The 27,944-nt window shown below is 47.1% G+C and overlaps 1 protein-coding gene across 1 annotated transcript in view; it reads right to left on the reverse strand.

Annotated features, from left to right (window-relative positions):
* Positions 1-280: 280 nt before the first annotated feature.
* Positions 281-27,944, reverse strand: part of LOC128343916 (zinc finger protein 616-like) — a 49,834-nt gene continuing 22,170 nt past the window's right edge. The window contains exons 6-10 of the mRNA XM_053293347.1: positions 20,483-20,678; positions 11,367-11,451; positions 9,778-9,904; positions 7,134-7,220; positions 281-4,904 (exon numbers count right to left, since the gene is read on the reverse strand). Of these exons, the coding sequence (XP_053149322.1) occupies positions 2,623-4,904; positions 7,134-7,220; positions 9,778-9,904; positions 11,367-11,451; positions 20,483-20,678 (2,777 nt within the window). The 3' untranslated portion in view covers positions 281-2,622. The remainder of the gene's footprint in view (positions 4,905-7,133; positions 7,221-9,777; positions 9,905-11,366; positions 11,452-20,482; positions 20,679-27,944) is intronic.

Consider the following 27,944-nt stretch of genomic DNA (forward strand, 5'->3'; position numbering starts at 1 on the left):
AAAGACGTTCTGTCTTTATAGCTTTGGGCTTTGTTATTAGAAAAAGGTATACAACATTGTAATGATAAAAAGGGGGAGAATACAAAATTCCTCCTCTGGCTGTGAGAAATCCTGGGTAGGCTTCCAAAATCCACTTTTTTTTTAATGAGCAGATTCACCCTTCCCAAAGGAATGTTCTGGTAGAGGAAAGTGGAAAACCCCTCCCGACAAGAAAGGCTTGAGCGGCCTTAGACCGTCAGGAGTGTGTGGCGAGGGCAGGACCCAATAAGGAATGACACTCTGTAAACAAGAAAGGTTTATTAATAACTGGATGATAAGAAAAACTATAGAGGCATCACAATCCCTACTTCCATTCAGGTAAAACCCATCCCCAGAAACTATAAGAACCATGTAGTCAGATCCAAGCCAACAAAAATAAATCCACTGACGCGTCTAGCTAAACTGGTGGTCCCTATCCTTCCTACTTACTTCCAAGTAAGGAAGTTCGAATTTAGCTAGACACATCAGGGGATTTATTTTTGTTCAGGTTTGTTAGCCTCCCCTTTCCCTACAGTAGCTGCTGATCAGACTTCACTCAGAGGCCTCCAAGGACACTCCTCTCCTACTCTTCTATAGGCATTTGTCCAGTAAACCCTGCCCCTCATTCTTTCAGGGCTGCTCAACTTCAGCCCTCCTGCAGATGTTGGCCCACAACTCCCATAATCCATGGCTATTGGCCAATGTGGCTGGGGATTATGGGAGATGGAGTCCAAAAACAGCTGGGGGGCCAAAGTTGAGCAGGCCTGCTTGAACCACAAGGATTTTATTCTCCTGGGCTTTCTTCCTTGTTTGGAGAAGCCCACCCTCCAAGCAGTTACTCTGAGGCCTAGTCCTCCCTCAAACTTGACTATCACTACAAAGACACTTCAAGAAAAAAGTTCTCAAAGTAGTTCATATAGTAGAGGCAATGGTTCCCTGTTCCAAAAATGGTTCCCTGTCCCTGTTCTAAAAAGAAACAAACAATCTAAAAACAATCTGACTCTAAAGAGAGCCTAAAAAGAAAATCTTGAAAGCAGCACAAGCAACCGGCAACTGGGTGGAAGATTATGCGGGACTGAATCAGGAGAGTTGTTCTCCCTTTGCAAAATATAAGGGAGCCGCCACTTCAAAAAGGTGTTTCTTTGCTCAGTTCGCAGAGGCGAGCACCAAACTAGGTGTTACAAGATGGCCTAAAGATGGTTCTCTGTCCCCAAAGGGCTCACAGCCTAAAAAGAAACACAGGGAAGACAAGAGAAACAGCCATTGAGGGACTCTGTGCTGAGCCTGAACAGGGACAGGTGATCTCCCTTTGCTAAATATTTTAAAGGTGTTCCTTTACCCAGATAGCAGGAGTTTACTGTTAGTTATGCTTAGCATGTTACAAAGCTATTGGTAAAATAACCTTTGGGCATCATGGCCTCTAGTTCTGTGTTTCATTCAAGCTCTAGCCCAGAATTAAGGCCTGGAAATTGTGTCTAATGCTGGTCCCAAAAGGCACTCATCTTGCCACTGTAGGCACCCAGCAGCCTCTGGGAAGAACTGCAACTGGCCGGACAGCCTGTAGGGTCGTTGGTTCTCAGTTGGCCTCTGCACAAGTTAGCCCAGTGCCATGACCACTCAAATGGCTGCCACACATGCACAGAAGCCAGCTAAGCAGTGGGAGTGGGGCAGTTTCCCCGTGAGCTACTGGGTCAGCTGTTGTGCTGCCCAGATGCTGCTGGGTGACCACAGCAGCAAGGGGAGCAGCTTTCTAAAGGTATAGTTTCCTACTCTCACCTACTCCCAGAGCGGTGCTCATGGACTGCTATTGGCTGGTCCCACCTCCTTAACGTAAGGGTCACAACTCTAACGACACCCATGCTTTTCCTCCCAAAATTCAAGCACTGGAGAGAAGGGGTTCAAGGATGCTCCAAGCTTCACATCTGGATGTGGTTATGTTGCGACACCTCCTGATCCAAGGAAAGAAGTCTTGAAAAAGAAGGCACGGCAAGGAAAGGAGAAAGGTCAGATGACAAAGACTACAGCTTAACCGGCAGGCTTAGTAGCTTTAGGTTTCTCTAAGAACATTGCAAAGGCAATGAAGTGACTTTTCTGAGAAATGAAAGAATTTGAAATATTTGGAGCCATAACAAAAATTCAAGTCCTTTGGATTGTCCCCTGGCTCCATAAGAGAGCCAGCCTGTGCCACTTCAAACTGTTACCCCGTTTCACTTCACAGGGGTCACTTCTCAAGAGGGAACATCTCAACTGGATTTGGTGAAGCATGTATCTTTCTTCAGTTTCATCAGCTGGAGCAATTTTATTCCTTTCATCTAACGGGAGGCTTGTAATGATTTCTACTTTATTTTAAACCCCATTTTCTTACATTCATTTATGTTTAAGTTTCATTTGTAATAGTTGCATCGGTGTAAATATTTCTTTCAAGTTGGTGTGACCATAACTTTAAAAAAAAAAAAAAAGCCAATTCCAATTGTCCTTATAATGAACATGATTGAAATCAAAGTACTGAAAGTTCTTCCATTGTTTTTTGTTTGGTTTTGTTCTTTTGATGCACGATGAGATTTGTATCATTACGGAAACTTTTTCCACGCTCCAAGTGGCTTCTTATGGTTTCTTCCCTGAATGAATTCTTTGATGAAGTCTAAGGGATGTGTTCCAATTGAAGCCCTTTCCACACTCCAAGCAGTTATATGGCTTCTGCCCTGTGTGGCTCCCTTGATGAGCTTTCAAACTTTCCCTTTGGCGGAAGCTTTCACCACACTCCAAGCATTCAAATGGCTTCTCCCCTGTGTGAATTCTTAGATGTTCCTTGAGATGTGTGCTATGTCTAAAACATTTCCCACATTCCAAACACTTATGCATTTTCTCCCCTGTGTGAATTCTTTGATGGGAAGTAAGGCTTGAACTCACACGGAAGCTCTTTCCACACTCAAGACAGGTATACGGTTTCTCCCCTGTATGAATTCTTCTGTGTATGGAAAGGTGTGTGCTCTGAGTGAAGCTCTTTCTGCACTGCAAACATTGATATGGTTTCTCCCCCGTATGAATTCTTTGATGGGTCTTCAAGCTTGTGCTGAGACGGAAGCACTTTCCACACTCCAAGCATTTATATGGTTTTTCCTCTTTGTGGATTCTCTGATGATCTATAAGAGTTGTGTGGAAAATGAAACTTATTCCACACTCCAGGCATTTATGTGGCTTTTCTCCCGTGTGGATTTTTTTGTGTGTGTTAAGCCCTGAGCTCTGAGCAAAGCTTTTTCCACACTCCAAACATTTATAAGGTTTTTCTCCAGTGTGAGTTCTTTGATGTATAGTAAGTTTCCCACTTTCCCTGAAGTGCTTCCCACACTCCAAGCATTGATATGGTTTCTCCCCTGTGTGGATTTTTTGATGTACAGTAAGGCTGGTGCTCACACTGAAGCACTTTCCACATTCAAAGCATTTAAAGGGTTTCTCCCCTGAGTGGGTTCTTTGATGCACTGTGAGGCTTGTGCTCATGCTGAAACACTTTCCACACTCCAGGCATTTATATGGTTTCTCCCCTGTGTGAATTCTTTGATGGTAAAACAGGTGTGTGCTAGAAGAGAAAGCTTTTCCACACTCAGAACAAGTATATGGTTTTTCTCCTCTGTGAGCCTTTTGGTGTGCACTGAGGCTTGATATCGTTCTGAAATTCCTTCCACACTCCAAGCATTTATATGGCTTCTCCCCTGTGTGAATTAGTTGGTGTCTAGTGAGGTCTCTGATACAGTTGAAGCTCTTTCTACACTCTAGGCACTCATGTGGTTTCTCCCCTGTGTGAGTTTTTTTATGTGATGTAAGACTTGAACGTAAACGGAAGCTCTTTCCACATTCAAGGCATGTATATGGTTTCTCCCCAGTGTGCAGACTTTGATGTAGGGTAAGTTGTGTGCTCCGACGGAAACATTTTCCACACTCTAAGCATTTATAGGGTCTTTCTCCAGTATGAATTTTCTGATGTACAGTGAGCTTTGAGCTAGACTGGAAAGTCTTGCCACACTCTGAACATTTGTATCTTTTTTCTCTTGTATGAGTTTTCTGATGCCTAATGAGGTATCCCTTGTCACGGAAGCTCTTTCCACACTCCAAGCAACTGTATAGTCTCCCCTCTGTGCAAATTCCTTTATATGAATTAGGTTTTGTACTTTCTGAAGCACTTTCTAGAGTCAAAGCATTTATAGGAGTTCTCCCTTTTGTGGATTCTTTGATGTGAAGTGACCTTAGTGCTCTAACTGAAGCTCTTTTCACATTCACTACATTTATATGGTTTTCCTCCTGGTTGCATTCTGTGCTGGGTTCCAAGGTTCGATTTACTACTCTAAGCCTTTGTACGAAGAGAGCGTCTTCCCCTTCTTTCCCCTTGCTTTTTTCCTTGACTATTTTGAATGGCATTGAAGTCCCGACCCTGACAAGCACCAAATCTACTCTTCCGTGTGTCTGCTTTCCCTGCTGTCCCTTGGATTCATCTCGATTCCCAGCCTTCCTTCTAGTATGGATGTTTTGCTGCGCAGAAAGGTGCGTGCTCTTACTAAACTTCTTTCCACATTCAGAACCTTTATGTGGTTTCTTTCCTTTGTGGGGTCTGGTGCTATGTGTATTTATATTTGATTTAGAACTGGCTGTTTTTCCATCTAAAGGGCAGGTATTATCTCTCTTTCCTTTGCAATGTTGCTGTTGGATTGGGATCTCATGGAGATTGTTGCTCTGACAAACAGATCCTTCCCTCCAGACTTGTGCTTGGCTCCCCTCTTCCCCACTACATCTGTTTTGATCACTCAAACTCTCTTCCTCTAGTTCCTGCATGGAGATTTCTGATGATACTCCAGATGCCACCCTGGAATCTTCATTTTCCTGTCCACCACCTGCTGGAATAAAGGAGATTCCCAATGAGCAGTGCAGTTGAGAAATGGAACAACAACAACAAAGTTCACAAAGCGGTTTACATAGGAAAAGTTATTTAAAGATGATTTTGAAAGAAACTCAACGTAGACACCAGCAAAAACCAGAGGGGAAATGTTATGCTGGGGTTGGATATGGACAACTGCTCTCCCCCTGCTAAATATAAGTGAGTTGCTGTTTTAAAAAGTGCTCTTTGCTCAGTTAGCAGGGGGTGCAGATTCTTTCAGACCTCTCAGCAGCTTTTAATGTAACAATATTTTATTAGGCATGCTAACATATCTGCTTGGGAAGGCAGGGCTTCAGCAGGAGCGGTTCCATGCTTTTATAATAAACTGTTCACACATGGCATGTACTGGTTATCAGAGTTCAGCCTCACAAACCGTGTGATGATTTGTGGATTTCCCCAGAACCTGTTTGATCAGCCATCTCGTTTAATCTCATATTATATTGCCCATGTGGTGGTGAAGGCTCATCATGAGCAGGGCATATCTCAGGCAGGCAAGGGAAAGAGAAAGAGAGAGATAGAGGGTGCTTCACAAGACTGTCAAGAAGTCAGTAACCTGGGAACATGTTAGTAACTGAGAGTCCCATCTCAATGGGCGTGATGTCTGAACCCACCCATGTCTGGTTCTTGGGCTGGATCCCGAATTTCACTCAAATTCTCCAAAGATTTTCTGCCCAACTTGAAATGTAGGTTGCAAGTGGGCAGAATATCTTGGGAATCCAGTGCGGGAACCAGACTCGGGTGCATTCAGACATCAGGCCCACTGGGAGCACGCACTTCCAGTTCACCGAAACTTCCCAATGCACTCCTGACATACTGATGTGTTGGCAGTTATATGATGCTGCCAAGAGATTAGTGTTGCCACCTTTCTGCAGCCCCATTTGGTAGGCAGAGCAGCGGGGGTGTTGTGTGTTGGCAAACACAACCTTGTATGAGAAGGGCAAACAATTCCAAATTATTATATTTCTGTACCACTCAACCCAAATGGCTCTAGGCAATTACATCAGACAGATGACAATTAAAACAACCAATTAACCAATTAATCAAAAACCATTTAAGAACCATGAAATGCCAGGCTATTTTAAAGGTCATTAAAGAAGATAGGCTGGGATTTCTCTTTGCTATCTCTCACTCATCTCCCCATCTCAACAAATCTGCATTCCCCCTGGTCATTAATAAAGATCCCTTGCTGACTCTCCCTCCTTCCAACACAGAAGAGGAGCAGAGCAGGCTGTGGACTTCTTTTGTGGAAGGAAGCGAAAGAGTGTGGCCTCCAGGGATTCTCAACCTTGGGCCCCCAGATGTTATTGGACTTCAACTCCCATAATCCCCAAGCAAAATCACCAGGACTGCATCTAGAGTAGGGATTCTCAGCCATGGGTCTCCAGATGTTATTGGACTTCAACTCCCATAATCCCCAAGCAAAAGCCATTGGGGCTGGGGATTATGGGAGTTGAAGTCCAATAACATCTGGAGACCCATGGCTGAGAATCCCTACTCTAGATGCAGTCCTGGTGTTGAAGGATTCCTGCACAGAGCCCTGCTAGATGTGGGGCTTTGGGGCGAGGCAGGACGAGTGGGGAAATTCACAAGCGGGGAAAATATGCACTTCTCTGAGTTGCTGCTAAAAGAGGGATTTGGGGAAACCAGGATCTGAGTTGTGAAGGGCTGGATTCTCTAATTGCACATTATTCTGGCAAAGGAGGTGAGGGGTGGGAGGGGGAGAGGAGGAAGTACTTAATTCCCAATGAGGGAGGTACTGAGGCTTAGTCTAGCAGATGAGACGATTTCCCCCTTCGCATCCCAATTACAGTCTGGTGTAAAAACTACCAGAAGAAGGGAAAGCCGCCAGGTGTCAAAGTAAACACGAATGGTCACCACATAAGAAATGTCATAGTATAAAGACAGCTGCCTTCTACTGTCCACTCTGACTGGCAGCAATTCTGTAGGGTTTCAGAAATAAGTCTTTCCCAGCCCTACCTGGAGATGCCAGGGATCAAACCAGAGAACAAAGCAGGTGCTCTCCCACAGAGCTACAGCCCCATCCCAAATATCCACTGGAGAATTCACAGTCAGGTAGGTCAATTTGCCTTTGAAGAGATCAAACACAACCTGAAAATCCCTTCCCACCAAGAAAACCCCTCAATTCCAAAAGGAAAAGTCAGCATCTACACAACAGGAAGACAGCTACCTGCTAATTGGCCCACTTCCTTGGAGTCCAGGACAAATGGATCCTCCTCTTCTTCCAGCCAGGAGATGAGGTCAGGTTTGGAGAATTCTTTGGAGGAAACAAACAGATTAGTTTCTTCTGACTCAAGCTATTGGGACATTTCAAGCCCCTGCCTCCCAAAATCCCAACTTTCACATATAGGTATGTAACTGAAATTGTAAGGCCGAGTCGACACAACATCATCGGTCTGGAATTTCTGAGGCCAAAGGAGTAAAGTTCATTTAATTCCTAGAAGTCTGTATATATAACAGAAACACCTGCATGCTTGTTCTGGCATTTGTGAGTTTAGAGTTACTGAGTTTGACATTTTTATTGAATGCGCTGTAGGAATTCACGAGGAAGGGAGCTCCCAACCAAGTACTCCCTCTTCTAAAGGTATTCTCCTCTATGTGAAGTTTAGAGAGAGGGGACCACTTCTGGTGGAGAAGGATTCTGGGATTTTCATTTGAATGGGAAACCCTGGGATAACCCAGGGAGGTGGTTGGGCCATTAGACAATGAGGGAGTGAAAGGGATTATTAAGGAGGATATGGAGGTTGCAGTGAAGCTAAATGAGTTCTTTGCATCTGTCTTCACGGCAGAGGATACTGAGCATATACCTGTTCCTGAACCAGGCTTTTTAGAGATGGAGGCTAGAGAGCTGAGTCAGATAGAAGTGACAAGAGATGATGAACTAAACTGTCTGGAAAAACTGAAAGCTAACAAATCACCAGGGCCGGATGGCATCCATCCAAGAGTCCTCAAAGAACTCAAACGTGAAATTGCCAACCTCCTTGCTAAAATTTTCAACTTATCCCTGAAATCAGGCTCTGTACCAGAGGACTGGAGAGTAGCAAATGTAACACTGATTTTCAAAAAGGGACCCAGGTGCGATCCGGGAAATTACAGGCCGGTTAGCCTAACGTCCGTTCTAAGGAAACTGATGGAAAGCATCCTGAAGAATAAAACTGTAAAGCACCTAGAAGAACAGGCCCTGCTGGGAGTGAGCCAGCATGGCTTCCGCAAATGTAAAGCTTGCCTCACCAACCTTTTGGACTTCTTTGAGGGTGTCAACGAGTGTGTGGATCAAGGTGATCCAGTTGACATAGTATACCTGGACTTTATTTATTTATTTATTTTTATTTTTTTTTACATTTATATCCCGCTCTTCCTCCAAGGAGCCCAGAGCGGTGTACTACATACTTTTCTCTTTCACAACAACCCTGGGAAGTAGGTTAGGCTGAGAGAGAAGTGACTGGCCCAGAGTCACCCAGCTAGCTTTTGACAAAGTTCCTCATCAAAGACTCCTGAGGAAACTTAGCGGTCTTGGGATAAGGGGACAAGTACATGTGTGGATTGCTAACTGGTTGAAAGACAGGAAACAGAGGGTAGGTATAAATGGAGAGTTTTCACAATGGAGGGAAGTAAGAAGTGGGGTCCCCCATCAATCTGTTCTGGGACCGGTGCTTTTTAATTTATTCATAAATGATCTAAAAGCAGGGGTAAGTAGTGAGGTGGCCAAATTTGCAGATGATACCAAACTCTTCCGGGTACTGAAATCCAAAACGGATTGTGAGCAGCTCCAAAAGGATCTCTCCAAACTGGGGGAGTGGGCGACAAAACGGCAAATGCGGTTCAATGTTAGCAAGTGTAAAGTGATGCACACTGGGACGAAAAACCCCAAATTCAAGTATGTGCTGATGGGATCTGAGCTGTCGGTGACTGACCAGGAGAGGGATCTTGTGGTCATGGTAGACAGCTCGTTGAAAGTGTCGACTCAATGTGCGGCAGCTGTAAAATGGGCCAATTACATGCAAGGGATCATTAGAATGGGGGTTGAAAATAAAACGGTTAATATTATAATGCCCTTATACAAAACTATGGTGCGACCACACTTGGAGTACTGCGTACAATTCTGGTCACCACATCTTTAAAAGGGCATTGTTGAACTGGAAAAGGTGCAGAAGAGGGCAACCAAGATGATCAGGGGCATAGAGCACCTTTCTTATGAGGCAAGACTACAACACCTGGGGCTTTTTAGTTTAGAAAAAAGACTACTGCGGGGAGACCTGATAGAGGTCTATAAAATCATGCATGGTGTGGAGATAGTGGAGCGAGAGAAATTCTTTTCCCTCTCACACAACACTAGAACCAGGGGTCACTCCATGAAATTGATTGCCAGGAGGTCTAGGACCAACAAACGGAAGTACTTTTTCACACAAAGTGTGATCCACTTGTGGAACTCTCTGCCACAGGACATGGTGACAGCCAACAACCTGGATAGCTTTACAAGGTGTTTGAATGACTTCATGGAGGAGAGGTCCATCAATGGCTACTAGTCGGTGGACTGTGGGCCACCTCCAATCTCAAAGGCAGGATGGCTCTGAGAACCAGTTGCAGGGGAGTAATGGCAGGAGAGAGGGCACGCCCTCAACTCCTGCCCGTGGTTTCCAGCGGCATCTGGTGGGCCACTGTGAGAAACAGGATGATGGACTAGATGGGCCTTGGGCCTGATCCAGCAGGGCTGTTCTTATGAGGTCCAGGATACCCATTTCCATGGAAACTCCTCACAGCAAAAACACAGCAATTCATACCTTTATGAATCTATCAACAGAGCAGTTTCTTACCTAAGGAGGCCACATTCTCATAATTCTCTAACATAACTTCCGCATACAGAACCCTTTGGTCTGGATCGAGCAGAGGCCACTCCTCCCGAGTGAAATGCACAGCCACCTCGTCAAAGGTCACCATTCCCTGGGTGGGGAAAGAAAATGTTCTCTCAGAAATCGTTCCACACAAACTAAGGCTGAAAACTCTGGCTGAAGCTATTTTAAGCGATGTCTTTCTAATATTTTTTACAATCTCAAACAATTACAGTCTCCAGGATAGCTTTCAGTAGTCACCTGGCGATTAGTAATGATTCCTGGGGACTCCAGACCAGTTCTGAAGGGTTGGCAGCCCTAAGACACGCACGCACACGTACGAGAGAGAGAGAGAGGTGCCAAAATCCAAAAGGTAGGGTAACTCCCTGCTCCCCCCGCCCCCCGCAGGATCAAAGTTAGCCTTCAGCTCCTGGGAGAGGACTGGGTATGTTTGCTTCCTGTTTCTCATATGTATATTTTTACAGGATGTACATCTTGCCTTTCTCTGCAAAGCAGGCACAAGGGAACTCACAGTAATTCTAAGAAAATACTTTAACATCAAAACAATATAAAGTACAACTGAAAAGCACAGATGATCAAACAGAGAAAAAGCAAGCAGCAGCAGTAATCTTCTGATAATGCCAGCAGTTAAGCCAGAGCTGGACAACTTTCGCCCTCTAGTGTTGATGGACTACAGCTCCCATCATCCCCGTTGATTGGCCATTGTGGCTGTGTTGTACCCACAGGGGTACTCCAAATACCTTGTTCTTTGTACTGTTTCTATGTGTGAATATGCTTATGCCACTAAGTGTCAATAATGTGCAGACTAGCCCAATTCCAATGTCACAAATTTAGATCCTTATTCCAAGGATCTGTCCAATTCCAGTGAATGTAATCCAAGGTCTTCAACTTTGGGCCCATACATTTCTCAAACAAAGTATCTCTCAGATGCTGGGTTCTCAGTCACCTTGCACTCTGCATATGCTCTAAAGCACCTCAGAGCCAGAGGAATGGAACACTACCCCCTGGGACTCTCTGGTCCTTTAGCAAGATATAGCAATTTCTTGGCAGGGACATGAGAGAGACACAGACATCAAGCTGTCTTTTAAATTTAAGGGAGCCAGTGTGGTGTAGTGGTTAGAGTGCTGGACTAGGACCGGGGAGACCCGAGTTCAAATCCCCATTCAGCCATGATACCTGCTGGATGACTCTGGGCCCGACACTTCTCTCTCAGCCTAACCTACTTCACAGGGTTGTTGTGAGGAGAAACTTAAGTATGTAGTACACCGCTTTGGGCTCCTTGGAGGAAGAGTGAGATATAAATGTAATAATAATAATAATAAGTAATAATAAATGTTGACAACTAATAGAAGCTTTTACAGAGAAATCATCGCTGGCAGATGGTGCAGATGCGTTTTGCCTTAATTATTAGCAATAACTAATACATATAACTACTAAGAATATCTTAACTTTGTAAGAAAAGGAAAAAGGTGGGAGAAAGGTAGGGAGAAATAGAGAGATTTGGGTTATGGGAGGGGGTGGAGCTGAGGTTTTCCAGGAAAAGTTTGTATTACCAGGCTTGAGGATAGGCTTGAGGCTGGTCTTGTTGGAAGCTGGCTACAGGTGTTGGAGGGTCTTGAAGCATTTGAGGATGTAGGCCTGTTGTACCCCAACAAAGAGAGGTTGTTTTTCTTGGTCAGCAAGCCAAACACATCACCAGTCATAGGAACATAGGAAACTGCCATATACTGAGTCAGACCATTGGTCTATCTAGTTCACTATTGTCTTCACAGACTGGCAGCAGCTTCTCCAAGGTTGCAGGCAGGAATCTTTCTCAGCCTATCTTAGAAAAGCCAGGGAGGCAACTTGGAACCTTCTGCTCTTCCCAGAGCGGCTCCATCCCCTGGAGGGAATATCTTTACAGTGCTCACACTTCTAGTCTCCCATTCATATGCAACCAGGGTGGACCCTGCTTAGCTAAGGGGACAAGTCATGCTTGCTACCACAAGACCAGCTCTCCTCTCAGTTGAGAAGGTTTTAAAGGCTTTATTTTGCTCTACAGTAGCCAAAGGTCTTGGCCAGCTCTCGCTCAAGTCCAAGACCCCAAACATACACAAACATGATATATTTATAGTCTGGGAGTCACGTACATAGGTACTGCCCATCTTCTTTGTCTGTACTTTCTGTAAATTTCCAGCTAACTTCTGCACATGTACCTGAGTCAGTGCATAAACATCTTCTTATCTAGTGTCTCCTAGCCCATCTTTACACTGCCAGGTTATATGAAGGGTAACATGGCTTCGGTCTGGCTCATGCCTACACCAGGCCCAGAAAAACGCAGGATCAGACACCAGGTAAAATTTCTATCCTGAACTCTGCCCTTCAGCAGAGATCACAAACAGAGATTCCATGCTGTGGATCAGGCCTGGCTCACAACAGTCTCCTTTTGGATCATGTTCCACAGCACCCATCCAAAAGAGCCAGAAGTCAAAGCCAAACAGTCCCTTTTCCTCCCAAAATCTCTATGTCTGTCTCTTTTTAGCCATTTCACTCATGCTGTTTCAGTGAAAAACTGTTCCTGCCCATCGCTTTGGGGGGGAAACCTTTCACACAGAACTTTACCGTCTTATCACTGCAAATATATCGCTTCTGCCAGCTTCATACAGCCTCTATTGTCTTTTCTTGCAGCCAAGACATCTTAAATTTTGCTATCCCTGGGTTTCTCTCTGAGTGACTAAAGTACAACAAATTTTGCAGCTCCAAAGATAAGAGATAGGTGGGGGGGGAGGTGAGAATAAGGAAAATCAAGAGATGCAAAATAACCTTATTGATCCTTATTGACAATCATCTCTAATACCTCAGTGTTACATAAACCTTGCCAGAGGTCATTTGTAGGTGTGGTCTGCAGTGTCGTCAGTATGCTGACGACACCCAGCTCTACCTATTTTTTAAGTCAGCAGACACCAGGGAGGCAGTGGATGTTCTGAATCAGGACTTGGAGGCTGTTTTGGACTGGTTGGTGGCAAGCAAGCTGAAACTTAATCCAGATTGGACAGAAGTGCTCTGGATTGGGAAAACTGATAATCCGAGTAATGAGGTAAATCTGGTCTTGGACGGGATCACACTCCCTCTGAAAGACAAAGTCCACAGCTTGGGGGTGCTTCTGGACCCAACACTGTGCTTGGAGGTGCAGGTGGTGGTGGTGTGCAGAAGTGACTTTTACCAGCTAAGGCTGGTCCGCATCTGCGACCCTACTTGGAGAAGTCGGACCTGACCTGAGTCACTAATGCTTTGGTAACATCCAGATTGGACTACTGCAATGCACTACACATGGGGCTGCCCTTGAAGACCATTCGGAAGCTTCAGCTGGTCCAGAATGCTTCTGCAAGGATGCTCATGGGTACAAGTTGCCTCATGAGTGTTACACCCATCCTGAGGCAGCTTCATTGGTTACTGGTCCATTTCTGGGCTAGATTCAAGTTGCTGGTCTTGACCTTTAAAGCTCTACAGTGTCTGGGTGGGGGGGGGGTAACTGTTGGACCACATTCACCCATATAAACCTGCCAGGGCCCTCCACTCATCATCTCAGGCCCTGCTCATGGCCCCACCTCTAACAGAGATCTGGATGGTGGGAACTAGAGATTAGGGATGTGCACAGAACCACGGAGGCGTGGTCCGGCACTGGAGGGAGTGTGGCTTTAAGGGGGGGGTAGTACTTCCTCCCCCCCCCGCCACTCTTCCCCCTCCGGTGCTGGACTTTGCTAAAACGTTTTTGGTGCGGCAGAGTTCCTCCCTGCCGCCCCTGCCCCTGTCGTTGTCTGCAGAGTTTTCAAGCAGTAGAAGCTGGCGCCACGCATGCGTAGGTCGCCGCCGTACGTATGCGGCGCACGCGCTGCGACGAACACATGCATGACGCCAGCTTCTACTGCTTGAAAACTCTGCAGAGAACGATGGAGGCAGGGGCGGCAGGGAGGAACTCTGCCGCCCCAAAAACGTTTTAGCAAAGTCCAGCGCCGGAGGGGGAAGAGCGGCGGGGGTGGGGGGTAAGTACTACCCCCCCCCGCCCTTAAAGCCACACTTCCCCCACCGCCGGACCGGCCAAATTCCAGACCGGTCCGGAGGCCTCTTGCATGGCCCCGGACCGGTCCATGCACACCCCTACTAGAGATAGGGCCTTTTCGGTTGTGGCCCCTTGGCTTTGGAACGCACTCCCTGAAGAGCTTCCCCACGCTCCCTCCCACAGTGTTTTTAAAAAACAACAACTTAAAACACATCTTTTTAAAGAGGCTTTTAAATGTTTATTATTTATTTATTTGCGACATTTTTATATCACCTTTCTGCCTTGACAAAGACACCCAAAGTGGTTTACAATATTAAAAGGAGCCAATTACAGAAGATTAATAAAACGTCTCGGGCTGTTGGTCTTTCCAGGAGCCGAGGACAAGAGCTCCCCGGCCTGGGTGCCTCCTTTCAGGCCTTCCTCTCAGGGCACACTGGTCTTTCTGTACTCCTGGGAAGGAGGGGGAAGGGGGCTGCCCCAACAGTGCTCACAGGCCAGAGCTGGTCTCTATGGGGGCTGATGTTATGCTCTCCCCTGGCCTGGGCGCCTCCTTTCTTGCCTTCCCCCGTGTTCCATCCTTGGTCATGTCTGGTTGGTCCTTTCGTTCTTATAATTCTTATTGTTTTTTTGCTTTTTAAATAACTTTTAATTTAAACTTGTAAACGGCAACGATAATTCTGATTGTGGTTTTAGTCTGGATTTTCAACTTAACTTAATTTGGTTATTATTTCTATTTTATATTGTATTTATTTTATTGTTGTGAGCCGCACCAAGCAGTAGTGTCCTGGAGGGGTGGGGTATAAATATTTTATTATTTATTATTTTTTATTATTAGGTATTATTAAGTATTATTAATTTTTGTGGTCGGCTACATCCTATACCTCCTTTCCTGTTTTCATGCCTTCGCTGGTTCAAACCACACAGAGAAAGGAGAAAGTATTTTGTTTCTAAATACAGAGAGAGAGAGAGAGAGAGAGAGAGAGAGAGAGAGAGAGAGAGAGAGAGAGAACGAACATTTCTTTGCTTGCAGACAGGCCTGAAACCTGCTTTCCCCTGAAACCCTGGCCAAGCTGGCCATCAAAATAGCCCATCCTGTGGTCCTACCATAGGAATTGTAGTTCAACAACAGTCATCTGGGGACTAAAGGGGATTAGACATATTCACTAAAGGTTGAGAACCCTGAGTTAAGCAGATGGACAGAAGAGGAGAGCTGGTCTTGTGGTAGCAAGTATGACTTGTCCTCTTTGCTAAGCAGGGTCTACCCTGGTTGCATTGTTGGAGATGGAGTTCCAGTGCATCGACCTTTTGCACCAACTATCCTAATGACCACTAGGGGCATTGGGAGCAGAGGTGGCTAGTGAGGGTCTCCTTACCTGTCCCTGCTTGCCTCTGCTCTATGACTCCTGCTTTGACTCCTCGGGTACTTTCTGTAGTGTTAGTCCTCTTCCTTTCTTCTTAGAGAGAAGGTGGAAACATCTCTCTCTCCCCCCCCCCCCCCGCCCCTACATATTATGTAGCTGATAGATAGGATAGGTCTTTCCTATCTCAAATGTACTTCACCAATAAACTAATTTGTCACCTTAATTGGCACAGCGGGGAAATGCTTGACTAACAAGCAGAAGGTTGCCAGTTTGAATCCCCACTGGTACTATATTGGGCAGCAGCGATATAGGAAGATGCTGAAAGGCATCTTCTCATACTGAACGGGAGGAGGCAATAGTAAACCCCTCCTGTATTCTATTAAAAGAAAACCACAGGGCTCTGTGGGTGCCAGGAGTCGAAATCGACTTGACAGCACACTTTACTTTAATAAACTAATTTAGTTTAGACTCTACAGTGATCTCCATGCACGTTATTTAAATAGCTCCAACAACTACACTCTGCACACTATAACTGGAGTGATAGCTTCCTTGGTGCTTTGCTAAATAATCACAAACCCCCAACATGCATATGAATGGGAGACTACATGTAGCACTGTAAGATCTTCCTCGTAGGGGATGCAGCTGCTATGGGAAGAGCATATGAGGTTTCAAGTTCCCTCTCTGGCTTCTCCAAGATAGGGCTGAGAGAGATTCCTGCCTGCAACCTTGGAGAAGCCGCTGACAGTCTGTGAAGACAATACTGAGCTAGATGGACCTATGGTCTGACTCAGTATATGGCAGCGTCCTATGTTCTTATCTGGGGCTTTTCATTTATGAGGCGCTACTGTCATCTACTTCACAATTCTTAAAGCAGCATCAGGCTACAGGCAAGAGCATCAAGGAACTACAGAGGGATGCAAAAAGAACACAAAGTGGAGGTAGAGACAATACGGTTGACTGAGAAATTTAAGGCAAGTGCCGCCCACTTTGCCCATAGATAAGATCCAACCCTAGCTCAACCCCTTGCTCACGCAGGAATCTGCCACAGCATCCTTGACAGGTGGCCATCCAGCCTACATAAGAACAGGCCTGCTGGTTCAGGCCCAAGGCCCATCCATTCCAGCATCCTGTTTCACATAGCGGTCCACCAGATGCCTCTGAGAAGCCCACAGGTAAGAGATACGTGCATGCCCTCTCTCCTAAACTCTATGTTACATTTATGGACTTGCAAGGCGCCTTTGATTCTATACCAAGAGAGTTGCTATGAGCCAAACTTAGCGAAACATCTATTGATAAAAGGCTTTTATTTCTAATTAGATGTCTCTATGCTAATTCCTCCATTCGAGTTAGATATGATCCCTCGGGGGCCCTAACTGGTCATATTGCTACGACTCGCAGAGTCAGGCAAGGTTGCTTGTTGGCACCTGCATTGTTTAACCTATTTGTAAATGACCTGGCCCAGGTTTTGGGAAAGGTGGACTCCCCTAAATTGGCAGATGTACGAGTACCGGCGCTATTATATGCTGATGACACAGTGCTCTTATCTCAGTCTCGGCTTGGTTTAACGAGACTTCTCAAAGCGTTTGCCCACTATTGTAACTCAAACTTTCCATTAATTTCGACAAATCAAAGGTTTCGGTATTTTCGAACTCTAGGAAAGTCTATAACTGGAGGATTAATCAGATCTGTATTGAACAGGTTACCAAGTTCAAATATCTTGGGATTTATTTTCAAGCCAATCTAAATTGGAAATCTCAGCGCCTATATGCTATTTCCAACAGAAATGGGAGAGGGAAGAAATCCCTTTAACCAGGAAACGAAATGGAGGCAAAGTGGGTAGGGGGGAAGGATTTAAGACTGCTTCACTTTGCCTCTATCACATCTATTGCACCAGTGTGGTATAGTAGTAAGAGTGCTGGACCTAAACCGGGAAGACCTAAGTTCAAATCCCTACTTAGCCGCAAAACTTACTGGTTGACCTTGGACAACTCACTCTCTCTCCCCAACCCCCGTAACCTCTCTCATAGGTCGTTCTGAGGATAAAGTGGAGAGAAGGACCATCTACACTACCTTGAGTCTTTTGGAGGAAGGATGGGATAAAAATGAATAAAATTATATGATTTCAATTCCAGCAAACAAATATGGTAAGCTGCTGTGTTGATCCATACATAAACATATCACACACACACACACACACACACACACACACACACACACTAGGGTGTGCAAACATGTCCGCTTCGAGGGTTCGATGTCGAGCCGGCCTTGAACTGAACCTGCCCCTGTTCAGCTCGGGGTCTCAAGCAAAAAAAAAGGGGGGGGAATGACAAGGGCTTGTGCAACAGAATCTTAGAGGGCCAAAACAGCCCTCTAAGTGTTAGACAGTCCTTTGTCTAACATTGCCTCAGGCTGCAAGAAATGGGCAGCCTGGCACACTTATGCTAAAGTACTGCAATGCCTTTAATAAATTCAGTACAAATTCACATGGTTTAAACAGTAAGCAGTTTTCCTTAAGCAATTACAACACAGGTAAGCTTATTGTTTATCCTCTCTAATAAAAGGCTTGGTGTCCGTCCGTGGACGGACACCAAGCGTGTGTCCGTGCCTCCCTGGCCTGTTCTGGGCATGTGCTCCGCACATGCCCAGAACAGAGCAAGGGAGACACGACCGCCAGCACCCGGCAGCCATGTTGGGTGGCCAGAAGCGGCCGCCCCGAAGAAGCCGAGTATGCGGCGGCGGGGGACACTGGCCGAGGCGGCGGCAAAGCCACTGCCTCAGCCAGAGGACGCGGCGCGGCAGAGCCATGGCTGAGGCCTGGCCGCGCCACCGCTTACCCAGCTTCTTCGGGGCGGCCGCTTCTGGCCGCCCAACATGGCCGCCAGACGAGGCGGCGGGGGAAACTGGATGCAGCGGTGGGCCCGGGCAGCGGTGGGCCCGGCCGGAGCCACGGGCGGCGGTGGGTGGCAGGAGGGGGAATGGCAGCGGGGTCCGGAGCGCACAGCTCCACTAGCGCCCGTTATCCAATGGGCTTAAAAACACTAGTAACAAATAAAAGTGAAGCTGGAACTAACCACAGCATAGGAAACCATAGTGATGTTTAGCCTGAACCACAGTAACGTCATTTGCTTTTAGGAACATGCATGTAGCACACAAAGAGCAGGGCGGGGCTGTGGAGTATGATTTTATTAGGAGCGGTTATCTTTCTTTGCTGTAATGGCCATGCAAGCAGGAAAGCTTGGGCATGCGCTTAGATGGTTAGTGGAAGAGTTTTGACTGTGATGATGATTGGGGGGATGGGCTGTTGGGGGGAAAGTGAAACCTATTTCCTCTGTCTTATCTACACTGTTGGGAAACTGAGCTCATCTTTTCTTGAGAAACGAAACTTATTTCTTATCTCCCCTGTATAAATACGCTGCCGCATCATAGAGCAGGCGTTCTGGAGGTTGAGCATTAGCTGACCAGAACCTTTGCTTACTATAGAGCAAATAAATAAAGCCTTTGAATCCTTTCGTTGGGGGTAAGCCGAGGGGGCTTCCCTTCCCACCCTTGTTCGGGTCTCTTGGTTAGGTGATTTGCCAGACACCAGTATCAGAGTTTCAAATCAAAGTTTATTGTGTTAGCACAGAGCTCAAATGGGGGGCGGCCGCGCAGAGAATTTAGGGCAACCTCCTTATATAGTATGCCATATACAACTTATCTTCGCACCTGCACACTTTAGCTCAACTGATACCTTTGTCCATGTATGGTTATATACTTGGTCCTACAAGCCTTGATTTGCTGAGATAGCTCTTATTGTACCTTTCCTATAAACGTGTCTTGTTCCTGCCCCACTAAGAAAGGTCAGGTCTGTTCCTTGCAATTTTGTACTGCATATTGGCGTATCAGCATTTTTAGCTAAAGCTAGGTTTTGCAGCTGCATAGCAAAACAGTCACCTTTTGGAACATTTTGCGGTCGAGCCATATCCTATCTCAGAGAGACAGGCAGCAACAAACCGCATCCTGTTACAAAGAGACTAATGTACACTTAATATCACATCAACTTAAACTAGAGCAGGAAAATATTTTCGCTTGAGCATGTTTTGAAAAGCTATCACAAATCCCATCAGCACAGGAGGCTATCACATATCCCAACACCTCCAACACTTTCTTGTCTGGTGAAGTCTTTGGCTCACTGACCCAGAAAAGAATCACATTTGGGGTGGTACATCAATACCACCTCTATATTGCCCAAATAATGTGCCTCTTATATTAAGGGTGCAGCCCTTAACAACTGCCATTTTCTGGCATTTCAGAGTTCAAGTGGCCTAAATAGAGCACATTAAACTAAAAAGTCCCCCACACACAAACTTTTTTTTTACAAGCCAATTTTTTTCAACAAATACAGCACATGTGTAAAAACTGTGCATCAATCGAAAAGAACAAACAAGAGAGAGAAATATAAGCCAGAAATTAAGAGCCGTTGGAGGTTATACGTGTGTTAAGAAGAGATTGTGGGTTGAATGCAGGTAAAACTTGATAGCAGACAACTGAAAACAAAATTCAAGAAAGAACATCATTCCAAAATTTGATTTGAGTGGATGGAGGGTTGCAAACTGACCATCCCTTATTGACATATTCAATAAATGGAAACCATATTTCCAAAAACTTGTCTTGTCATTCCTCTAGCTAACCTGATTTGATGGGTTAGCTTTTCAGATAATGTGATCTTCCAGACCCTAGTGAACCAATTTCCAATGGATTAGACCCTCTGAGGGTTTCCAGTGTTTAGCTACCTCTATCTTGGCTGCTGCCAGCAGCAGAGTAATTCGATCTTAATGAGGTATATCTTTGTGAGTATTGATAAAATTGATAAAAGTGGTAACACTGGATCAGGCTGAAGATCGAGTTGGGCTATTTCAGAGATTATATGAAAAGTGTTTTTTCTTAATGGATCCCCCTGCCCTCGCCCTTTAGCTTTCTATTTCAGAAAATGGAAATAGCTGGAAAGAGATTCAGATCAAGGAAAACGAGCTTTGCAGGAGGGAGGCAGGAAACGCATTCTAAGTGCTGGGGAGGAATCTGGGATTGCGGGGCGGGGGGGGGAGATATTTAAGTTACTTTTCTACCCATATCCTCCCTTCGGCCCCATCAGCAGCTGCATTATCTGCCTGCCTGCGTTCTCTCTCCTCTCCTAGCCTACGTCTAGGAGGGGAGAGCACCCCTTTCACTTGCCGGCCCGCGCTGCCCACCAGCACACCGACCCCCGGCCACAAAAGCACCCGGGACTCACCAGATCCCCCGCGGGAGCAGGGCGTGTGGGGAGGACAAGGGTCCTTCTCTCCCCGCAGCTTCAGCTTCTTCTTTGGGTGCTGCTTCGTGCAGCAGCTGCGTGTGGAAGTAGGAGCAAGAAATCTCTTGGCTCTTTCCGGACACCCACCTCCAACTTCCCTCCAAGCAAAGGCAGGCTGCAAAAATGCGTTCCGTTGCTTGGCAAGAGACATCCGGTCTGGTTCCCCCGCCCCGCCTCCTCTCCTCCCCGCCGCCTCCTTCTCTCCATGGCAGACAAGAAGCAAACAAAAGGTGGTGGCTTTGACCTAGAGAGGCCTTTGGAGAGGAGCTCCCCAAATGACAGCGATCTTATCTAATGGGAACCCGAAGTCACGGCTGTGCCTCTCTTGTCTTCTGACCTCGAACGGAACACAGGAAACTACCTTATACCGAGTCAGATCACACTGGTCCATCCAAATCAGGGGTTCCCAACCTTTTTAGGCAAGTGTGCCCCTTCTGCTGAAAACCTCCCGCTCAAAGGTAAAGTGGGCCGTCAAGTCGATTTCTTTTTACTCCTGGCACCCTGTGGTTTTCTTTTAGTAGAGTACAGGAGGGGTTTACCATTGCCTTCTCCCGCGCAGAATGAGATGATGCCTTTCAGCATCTTCCTATATTGCTGCTGCCTGATATAGTGTTGGGGTCCTTTCCCCAGCTAATCTGGGTAAGGCGGGTTCCTGCCCGCCCACCCACTTGTAAGATACTTGCCAATTAACAGGAGACAAGAGGAAGATCCTTTTCAGTTCCTTTATTCATCTGAGCAAAGCAACAGGGCAGCTCACTATGCATGCAGGCAGGGAGTGGCGCCTAGACAGAGGGGCCATGTACATTCTTATACCCCTGAGTAAACAAGTTCATACAGTTTCCCCCTTCCCATATAAGGCTATTCCCCCCAGCAAGGTGACTTTATTGGCTGTTTCAAGCTTGCTCTGTTTTCCTTTACATTATCATATACATTTCATAGATTCGTCCCTTCACAAGGGCCCCAACCTTTCTTTCCTTTCCTTGCGGTTTTCAGGCTGAAGCAATAGCATCTGTCAGCAACTAACTGTTCGCCTGTGGTTTGTACAGACAACCCTGTCTTGTGATCTACATAGTTCAGGCTCAGCCCCATGGCCTGCTTTTGCTGCAACAAACTATTCTAAAGTTTCATGCAAGCATGGTTACAGAAGCATAATGGCGCAGGTTAGGCTAACCAAATATGTAGAACCCTTCAATAGTACCAGCGGGGATTGGAACCGGCAACCTGCTGCTTGTTAGTCAAGCATTTCCCCACTGCACTCAGATTGAGTACCCCAAACGTTACAGTTATGAGACACAGCAACCCCATGGGGATGTTTGGCTACACTTCTCCCATCCATCGACTACATGACATTATTGACCATCTTTCATAAACTTTATGGTGCTATATATCCCAGAAGAGGGGAACCCTGCCTGATGCCGCTGACGGGGCGGGGAAGCAGCCAAGGCCGTTTGGCAGCGGACAGCAGAGAGAAACAAGAAATGACTTTCCACCTTTATTCCTTTATTCCTACTTGCCCCTCTAGGAAAAAGGATTCCTTTATTTTAACCCTTAGATAAACTTTCACCAGAAAGCAAAGACGAGCCTCTTGGTGTCTTACCCTGTAGAGAACAGCAGGGCGAGCTTCTCTCCAGGACAAGACATCAAGAGGCCAGAAGAGTTTCAGGTATCTATAACGTATGTCATTCATCTGGCAGGAATGGTTCCCCCCACCCTTTTTTAATACTTTGGAATTACCTGGAAATACTGCTATTGTTGCTTTGTATTATATGACTACATTTTATTGTTTGAATTTTTACTCCTGTACACAATTTAATAAATTTACCATAAAATAATAATAATAAATAATAGAGAGAGTGTTTAGTACAGCAGCCCAGCTGTTTGTTTATTTTATTTATTTATTTATTGTTAAATTTATATACTACCTTTCATTAAAAACAATCCCAAGGTGGTTCACATAGAAAAATTAAAACAAGACTATAAAAATTACACACTTAAAATATTAAGCTAAAATATAAAAGCAGAGATCTAACGAAAAAGATTTTAAAATGCATGCATAAAATAACCATACAAAATGCAAAGCAGCAGCAGTGGAGATAATCACAAGCCTGGGCAAAAAGCCAAGTTTTCACATGCTTTCTAAAAGCCATGATAGAGACTGAGGAGCAGGGGCAGAGCCACCATTGGGCGAACGGGTTCAAAGAACCCAGGCCGCCGCCAAACGGGCTTCAAGCGCAGCCCCAACACACACCCCACGTACTATGTCGGATGTCAAGGTGCTATTTCTGGCCGTGTGGCCCCGTTTGGAGCCAAAATAGGCCTGCGCTGCATTGGCAGTGCGGCCAGAGTGACTCTCAGTGCCTTAAAGGCAGGGAGAGCCGCTCCTGGTCTCGCTGCCAACGCAGCATGGCCGATCGAACTCCCTCCCAAACGGGACCACACAGCCCCATTTAGGAGAGAGATCGGCCTGCGCTGCATTGGCAGCGCAGCTAGAACTGCTCTCCCTGCCTTTAAGGCAGGGAGAGTTGCTCCGGACCACACTGCCCAACAAAGCGAGGGCTGATCTCCCTTCTGAATGGGGCCGCGTGGCCCTGTTTGGGAGGGAGACCACGTCCCCTGTGTCTGACGTCAGATGCGGGGCGTGGCTAGCTGGGCCCCTGCATCTGACGCAGGGGTGTAGCCAGCCCGCTGGTGGCCTGTGTGCGGCCACAGCAGGCGCCCCAATAGCCCCGTCCCCTGCATCTGACATCAGACGCAGGGGGTAGCCACGCCCCCGCGTCTGACGTCAGACATGGGGGGCGTGGTCTGGCTCCTGAACGGAGCCTTGAGGCTCCGTTTGGGAGTTGAGAAGCAGCTTAACTGCTGAAAGGGCCGTGTGGCCCCTTCGGCAGTTAGACGAAGGCTGGTGCTGCATTCTCAGCACAGCCCAGGAACGGCTCTTCCCTGCAGGGAAGAGCCGCTTCTGGGCTGCATTGCGAACGCAGCACCAGTCTTAGCTCCTGAAGGGGCCGCGCAGCCCCTTCAGGAGCTAGTTAGGCTGGCGCTGCATTTGCAGCGAGCAGCCAGGAGTGACTCTTCCCTGCCTTTGCAGGGAAGAGCTGCTCCTGGCCAGCGCTGCGAATGCAGCACCAGCCTTTGTTTGGCTCCCGAAATGGCCGCGCGGCCCCCGCTCGGGAGCTAAACTACCGCCCCTGCGTCTGACATCAGACGCGGGGGGCGTGTCGGGGCAAGAGCCCCTGATTGGCCACCAGCCCGGGTTCTTTGAACCCGTTGGCCCAATGGTAGCTCCGCCCCTGATCTGACCTCAGACGCAGGGGGCAGGGCCAGGGGCCGTGGTGGCCGCACATGGGCTACTGCCAGCCTCCCTACGCTGCTGCCTGAGCTCATTCAAATGAAAGCCATTTTAGTGCTTACCAGCAAAAGCATTTTAAACACACAAACCCTCACCCCAATAGAATGAGAATAGGGATGCCACATGTCCAGGATTCACATGGACAGTCCAGAAATCAGACATCTTGTCCAGGAATTTGAGTGGAAAGATTGCTTTGACACATTTTACCAATTTTTCTGCTGCTTCTCTCAGAGGTGAACCTAGGTAATTTTGGAGCCTGGACCTAAAGGCCTTTGGAGCCGGAACCGCCCCTACCCCCACCCCACACTGCAAGTTAAGCATCATCCCCCTACACACACACACACAGACTGTGAAACAAGCAGTATTTTTAACACATGTCTTCTTGAGGGCACAAACAGAAACTGAACTCACAATGCATATTTGTGCAAATATACATTAGCATTTATTAGCAAATATAATAAATATATTTATTATATGCTAATGAATTATCATATTTATACAAATATGCATTATGCATTTTAACACACAACTCAACATATTCCCATCCCACATATTGCTTTCCCCACTCCCCACTCTGTCTCCAAAGCAGAGGTCACACTTGGCTGCTGGCAGCGTGGTGCAGTGACCACACCTCCCAGGACAGATTAAATTGGATTTGGGGGCCCCCAGGGAGTGCGGAGGCCCTGGACCTTCAACCCGAAGTACAGGGCTAAGAGTGCCTCTGGCTTCTCTCCAGGCATTGTAGTGACATGTTGTCAATTAGGGATGTGCAGAACATTCCAAGCTGAGAACTTTCTGACTTGAAACAGGCTTTTGATTTGTATTTATTTATTTATTTTATTTATTGTTAAATTTATATACTGCCTTTCATTAAAGCAATCCCAAGGTAGTTTACAGCAAAAAAAAAAATTAACACAAGATGGTAAAAAAAATACACAATTAAAATATTAAGTGTGGGGGGGGGAATATTAAATCTGATTTAAAAAATTTAAAAACAAAAGCATAAAAGCAATAAAAACTATAAAGAGCAGCAGCAGAGAATCAAATAAATGCCTGGGCAAAAAGCCAAGATTTTACACTTTTTCTAAAAGCTGTGATGGAGACCAAGGAGCGAATAGCCACTGGGAGAGCATTCAAGAGTCTGGGGGCAGCAACAGAGAAGGCCCTGTCCCACGTGCACGACAACCGAGCCTCACTCATTGTCGGCACCCGGAGCACAGCCCCCTCAGATGACCTTGTCAAGCGGGCAGCAACCCTTGGAAGCAGGCAGTCCCTCAGGTATCCCGGGCCCAAACCGTTCAGGGCTTTATAGGTCAAAAACAGCACCTTGAATTGGACCCAGAAACAAACCAGTGCCAGTGCAGCTCTTTCAAAATGGGAGTGATATGCTCCCACTGAGCAGCTCTGGATAAAACCCTAGTTGCCGCATATTGCACTAGCTGCAGTTTCCAGATGTTCTTCAAGGGCAGCCCCACATAGAGCGTGTTACAGTAATCCAGCCGCGATTTGACTAAAGCATGGGTAACTGTGTCCAGATCTGCCTTCTCGAGAAAGGGACGCAGCTGGCGCACTAGCTGAAGCCATGCAAAGGTACCCCTGGCCACCGCCTCCACCTGAGCTTCCAAAAGCAGAGCCAGGTCCAGTAATACCCCCAAGCTGCGTACTTGCTCCTTCATGGGAATGCAACTCCATCCAGAACCAGTAAAATCTTCCCGATTGGCTCTCCTGCTGACCAACCTTACCTCCATCTTGTCTGGATTCAATTTCAGTTATTAGCCCACATCCAAACCATCACGGCCTCCAGCCCCTGATTCAGGACATCCACCGCCTCCCTGGGATCAGATGACAAGGAGAGATAGAGCTGAGTGTCATCCACATATTGCTGACAACTCAGTCCAAGTCCCTGGATGACCTCTCCCAGCGGTTTCATGTAGATGTTAAACAGCATGGGGGACAAGACTGAACCCTGTGGGACCCCACAGGCCAATGGCCACGGAGCCGAGCAGCAGTCCCCCAGCACCACCTTCTGGACCCTCCCCCCAAGAAAGGACTGGAACCACTGCAACACAGTACCTCCGAGTCCCATACTCGAGAGGCGGCCCAGAAGGATACCATGGTCGATGGTATCGAATGCCGCCGAGAGGTCCAGCAGAACCAACAGGGACGCACTCCCCCTGTCTAGTTCCCGGAGTAGGTCATCCACTAGAGCGACCAAGGCAGTCTCAGTCCCATATCTGGGGCAGAAGCCAGATTGAAAAGGGTCCAGACAATCCGTATCATCCAAGACCCTCTGCAGCTGGGACACCACCACACGCTCTATCACCTTGTCCAAAAAGGGCAGGTTAGAGACCGGTCTATAGTTGTTCAGGTTGGAGAAATCAAGGGAGGGCTTTTTAAATAATGGTCTCACCATCGCCTCCTTGAGGCACGATGGCATCCTGCCCTCCCTTAATGAGGCATTGATAATCATCTCCAACCATCTACCTGCCCCCTCCCTGGCAGCTTTTATTAGCCATGAAGGACAAGGGTCAAGAGCACACAATGTCGCCCGCACACTGCCCAGGATCTTGTACACATCCTCAGGTTGTTCCAACTGAAAAGAATCCAATACAATAGGACCAGATGGTACCAGAGGCACGTCTGCCGGAACTGCCAAAACTCTAGAGTCCAAGTCATCACGGATGCGAGCGACTTTATCTGCGAAGTGACACGCAAACTGATCACAGCGGGCTGTGGATGGTTCCTCCCCCATTACCTGGGGGGATGTGTGCAGCAATGTCTTAGCTACACGAAACAGCTCCGCCGGTCTGCACTGAGCAGATGCAATGGAGGCGGAGAAAAAGTGTTTCTTCGCCACCCCCACCGCCACGGAGTAGTCCCTAAAATGGACTCTAGCTCGTGTTCGGTCAGATTCATGACGACTCTTCCTCCAGCGTCGTTCCAGCTGTCACCCGAGTTGCTTCATCACCCTAAGCTCCAAGGAAAACCAAGGAGCTGAACGGGCTCCACCAAGCCGGAGAGGGCGTTTAGGAGCAACCGTGTCAACAGCCCGGGCCGTCTCTCCATTCCAGAGATCAACCAGGGCCTCGACAGGATCACCAGCTCTGGACACTGGAAACTCCCCGAGGGCCTTCTGGAATCTAAGCGGATCCATAAGCCTCCAGGGGCAGACCATTCTAATCGGTCCACCACCCCTGCAGAGGGCAGACGGAGCAGTCAAACTAAACCCCACCAGATGATGATCTGTCCATGACAAGGGAGTTATCTCAAACTCCCCCACCTCTAGATCATTTATTCCCCGGTCGGCAAAAACCAGATCCAGAGTATGTCCTGCCATGTGGGTAGGCCCCGATACCAATTGAGACAGGCCCGTGGTTGCCATGGAGGCCATGAAATCCTGAGCCACACCCACTAGGGGGGCCTCAGCGTGGACATTTAAATCCCCCAAGACAATAAGCTTGGGAGAACCCAAGGCCACCTCCGAGATCACCCCCGCCAGCTCAGGGAGGGAGACTGAAGTGCAGCAGGGTGGTTGGTACACCAACAGAATCTCCAGCCTATCTCGGAGGCCCACCCTCAAGGACAAACACTCGAAATTCCGAGATTGCCTGACCTGGAAATGGGGAGGGTCTCTTGATAGATGATCGCAGCGCCCCCTCCCCGACCCTCCAGGCGGGGCTGCTGCACACTCAGGAAACCTGGAGGACAGAGCTGAGAGAGACCAACCCCGCCCAGCTCATCCAACCAGGTCTCCGTCACACATACCAGGTCAGCAGGCTCATCCACAATCAGATCGTGGATGAGAGATGTTTTAGTATTAACTGACCTGGCATTCAGCAGCAGCTTGTATGATAACAAGCTAACCAAGAAGCACGGAGATTGCAAGTCAGTTGGCAGCCAGTGCAAAAACAGGTCAGCAAGGAGAAAACACAACTCCAAAATGGAACTCGGATCACTCGGAACATTCTGAGCTCATTCCATCACAACAACTGGCTCATCCGGTTGTTCCAATGGAACATTCCAGGGATTTGCATTCCGTTCTGAGCTTGGAAC

The sequence above is a fragment of the Hemicordylus capensis genome, chromosome 2 (assembly GCF_027244095.1).
Source record: "Hemicordylus capensis ecotype Gifberg chromosome 2, rHemCap1.1.pri, whole genome shotgun sequence".
NCBI classification, from domain to species: Eukaryota; Metazoa; Chordata; class Lepidosauria; order Squamata; family Cordylidae; genus Hemicordylus; species Hemicordylus capensis.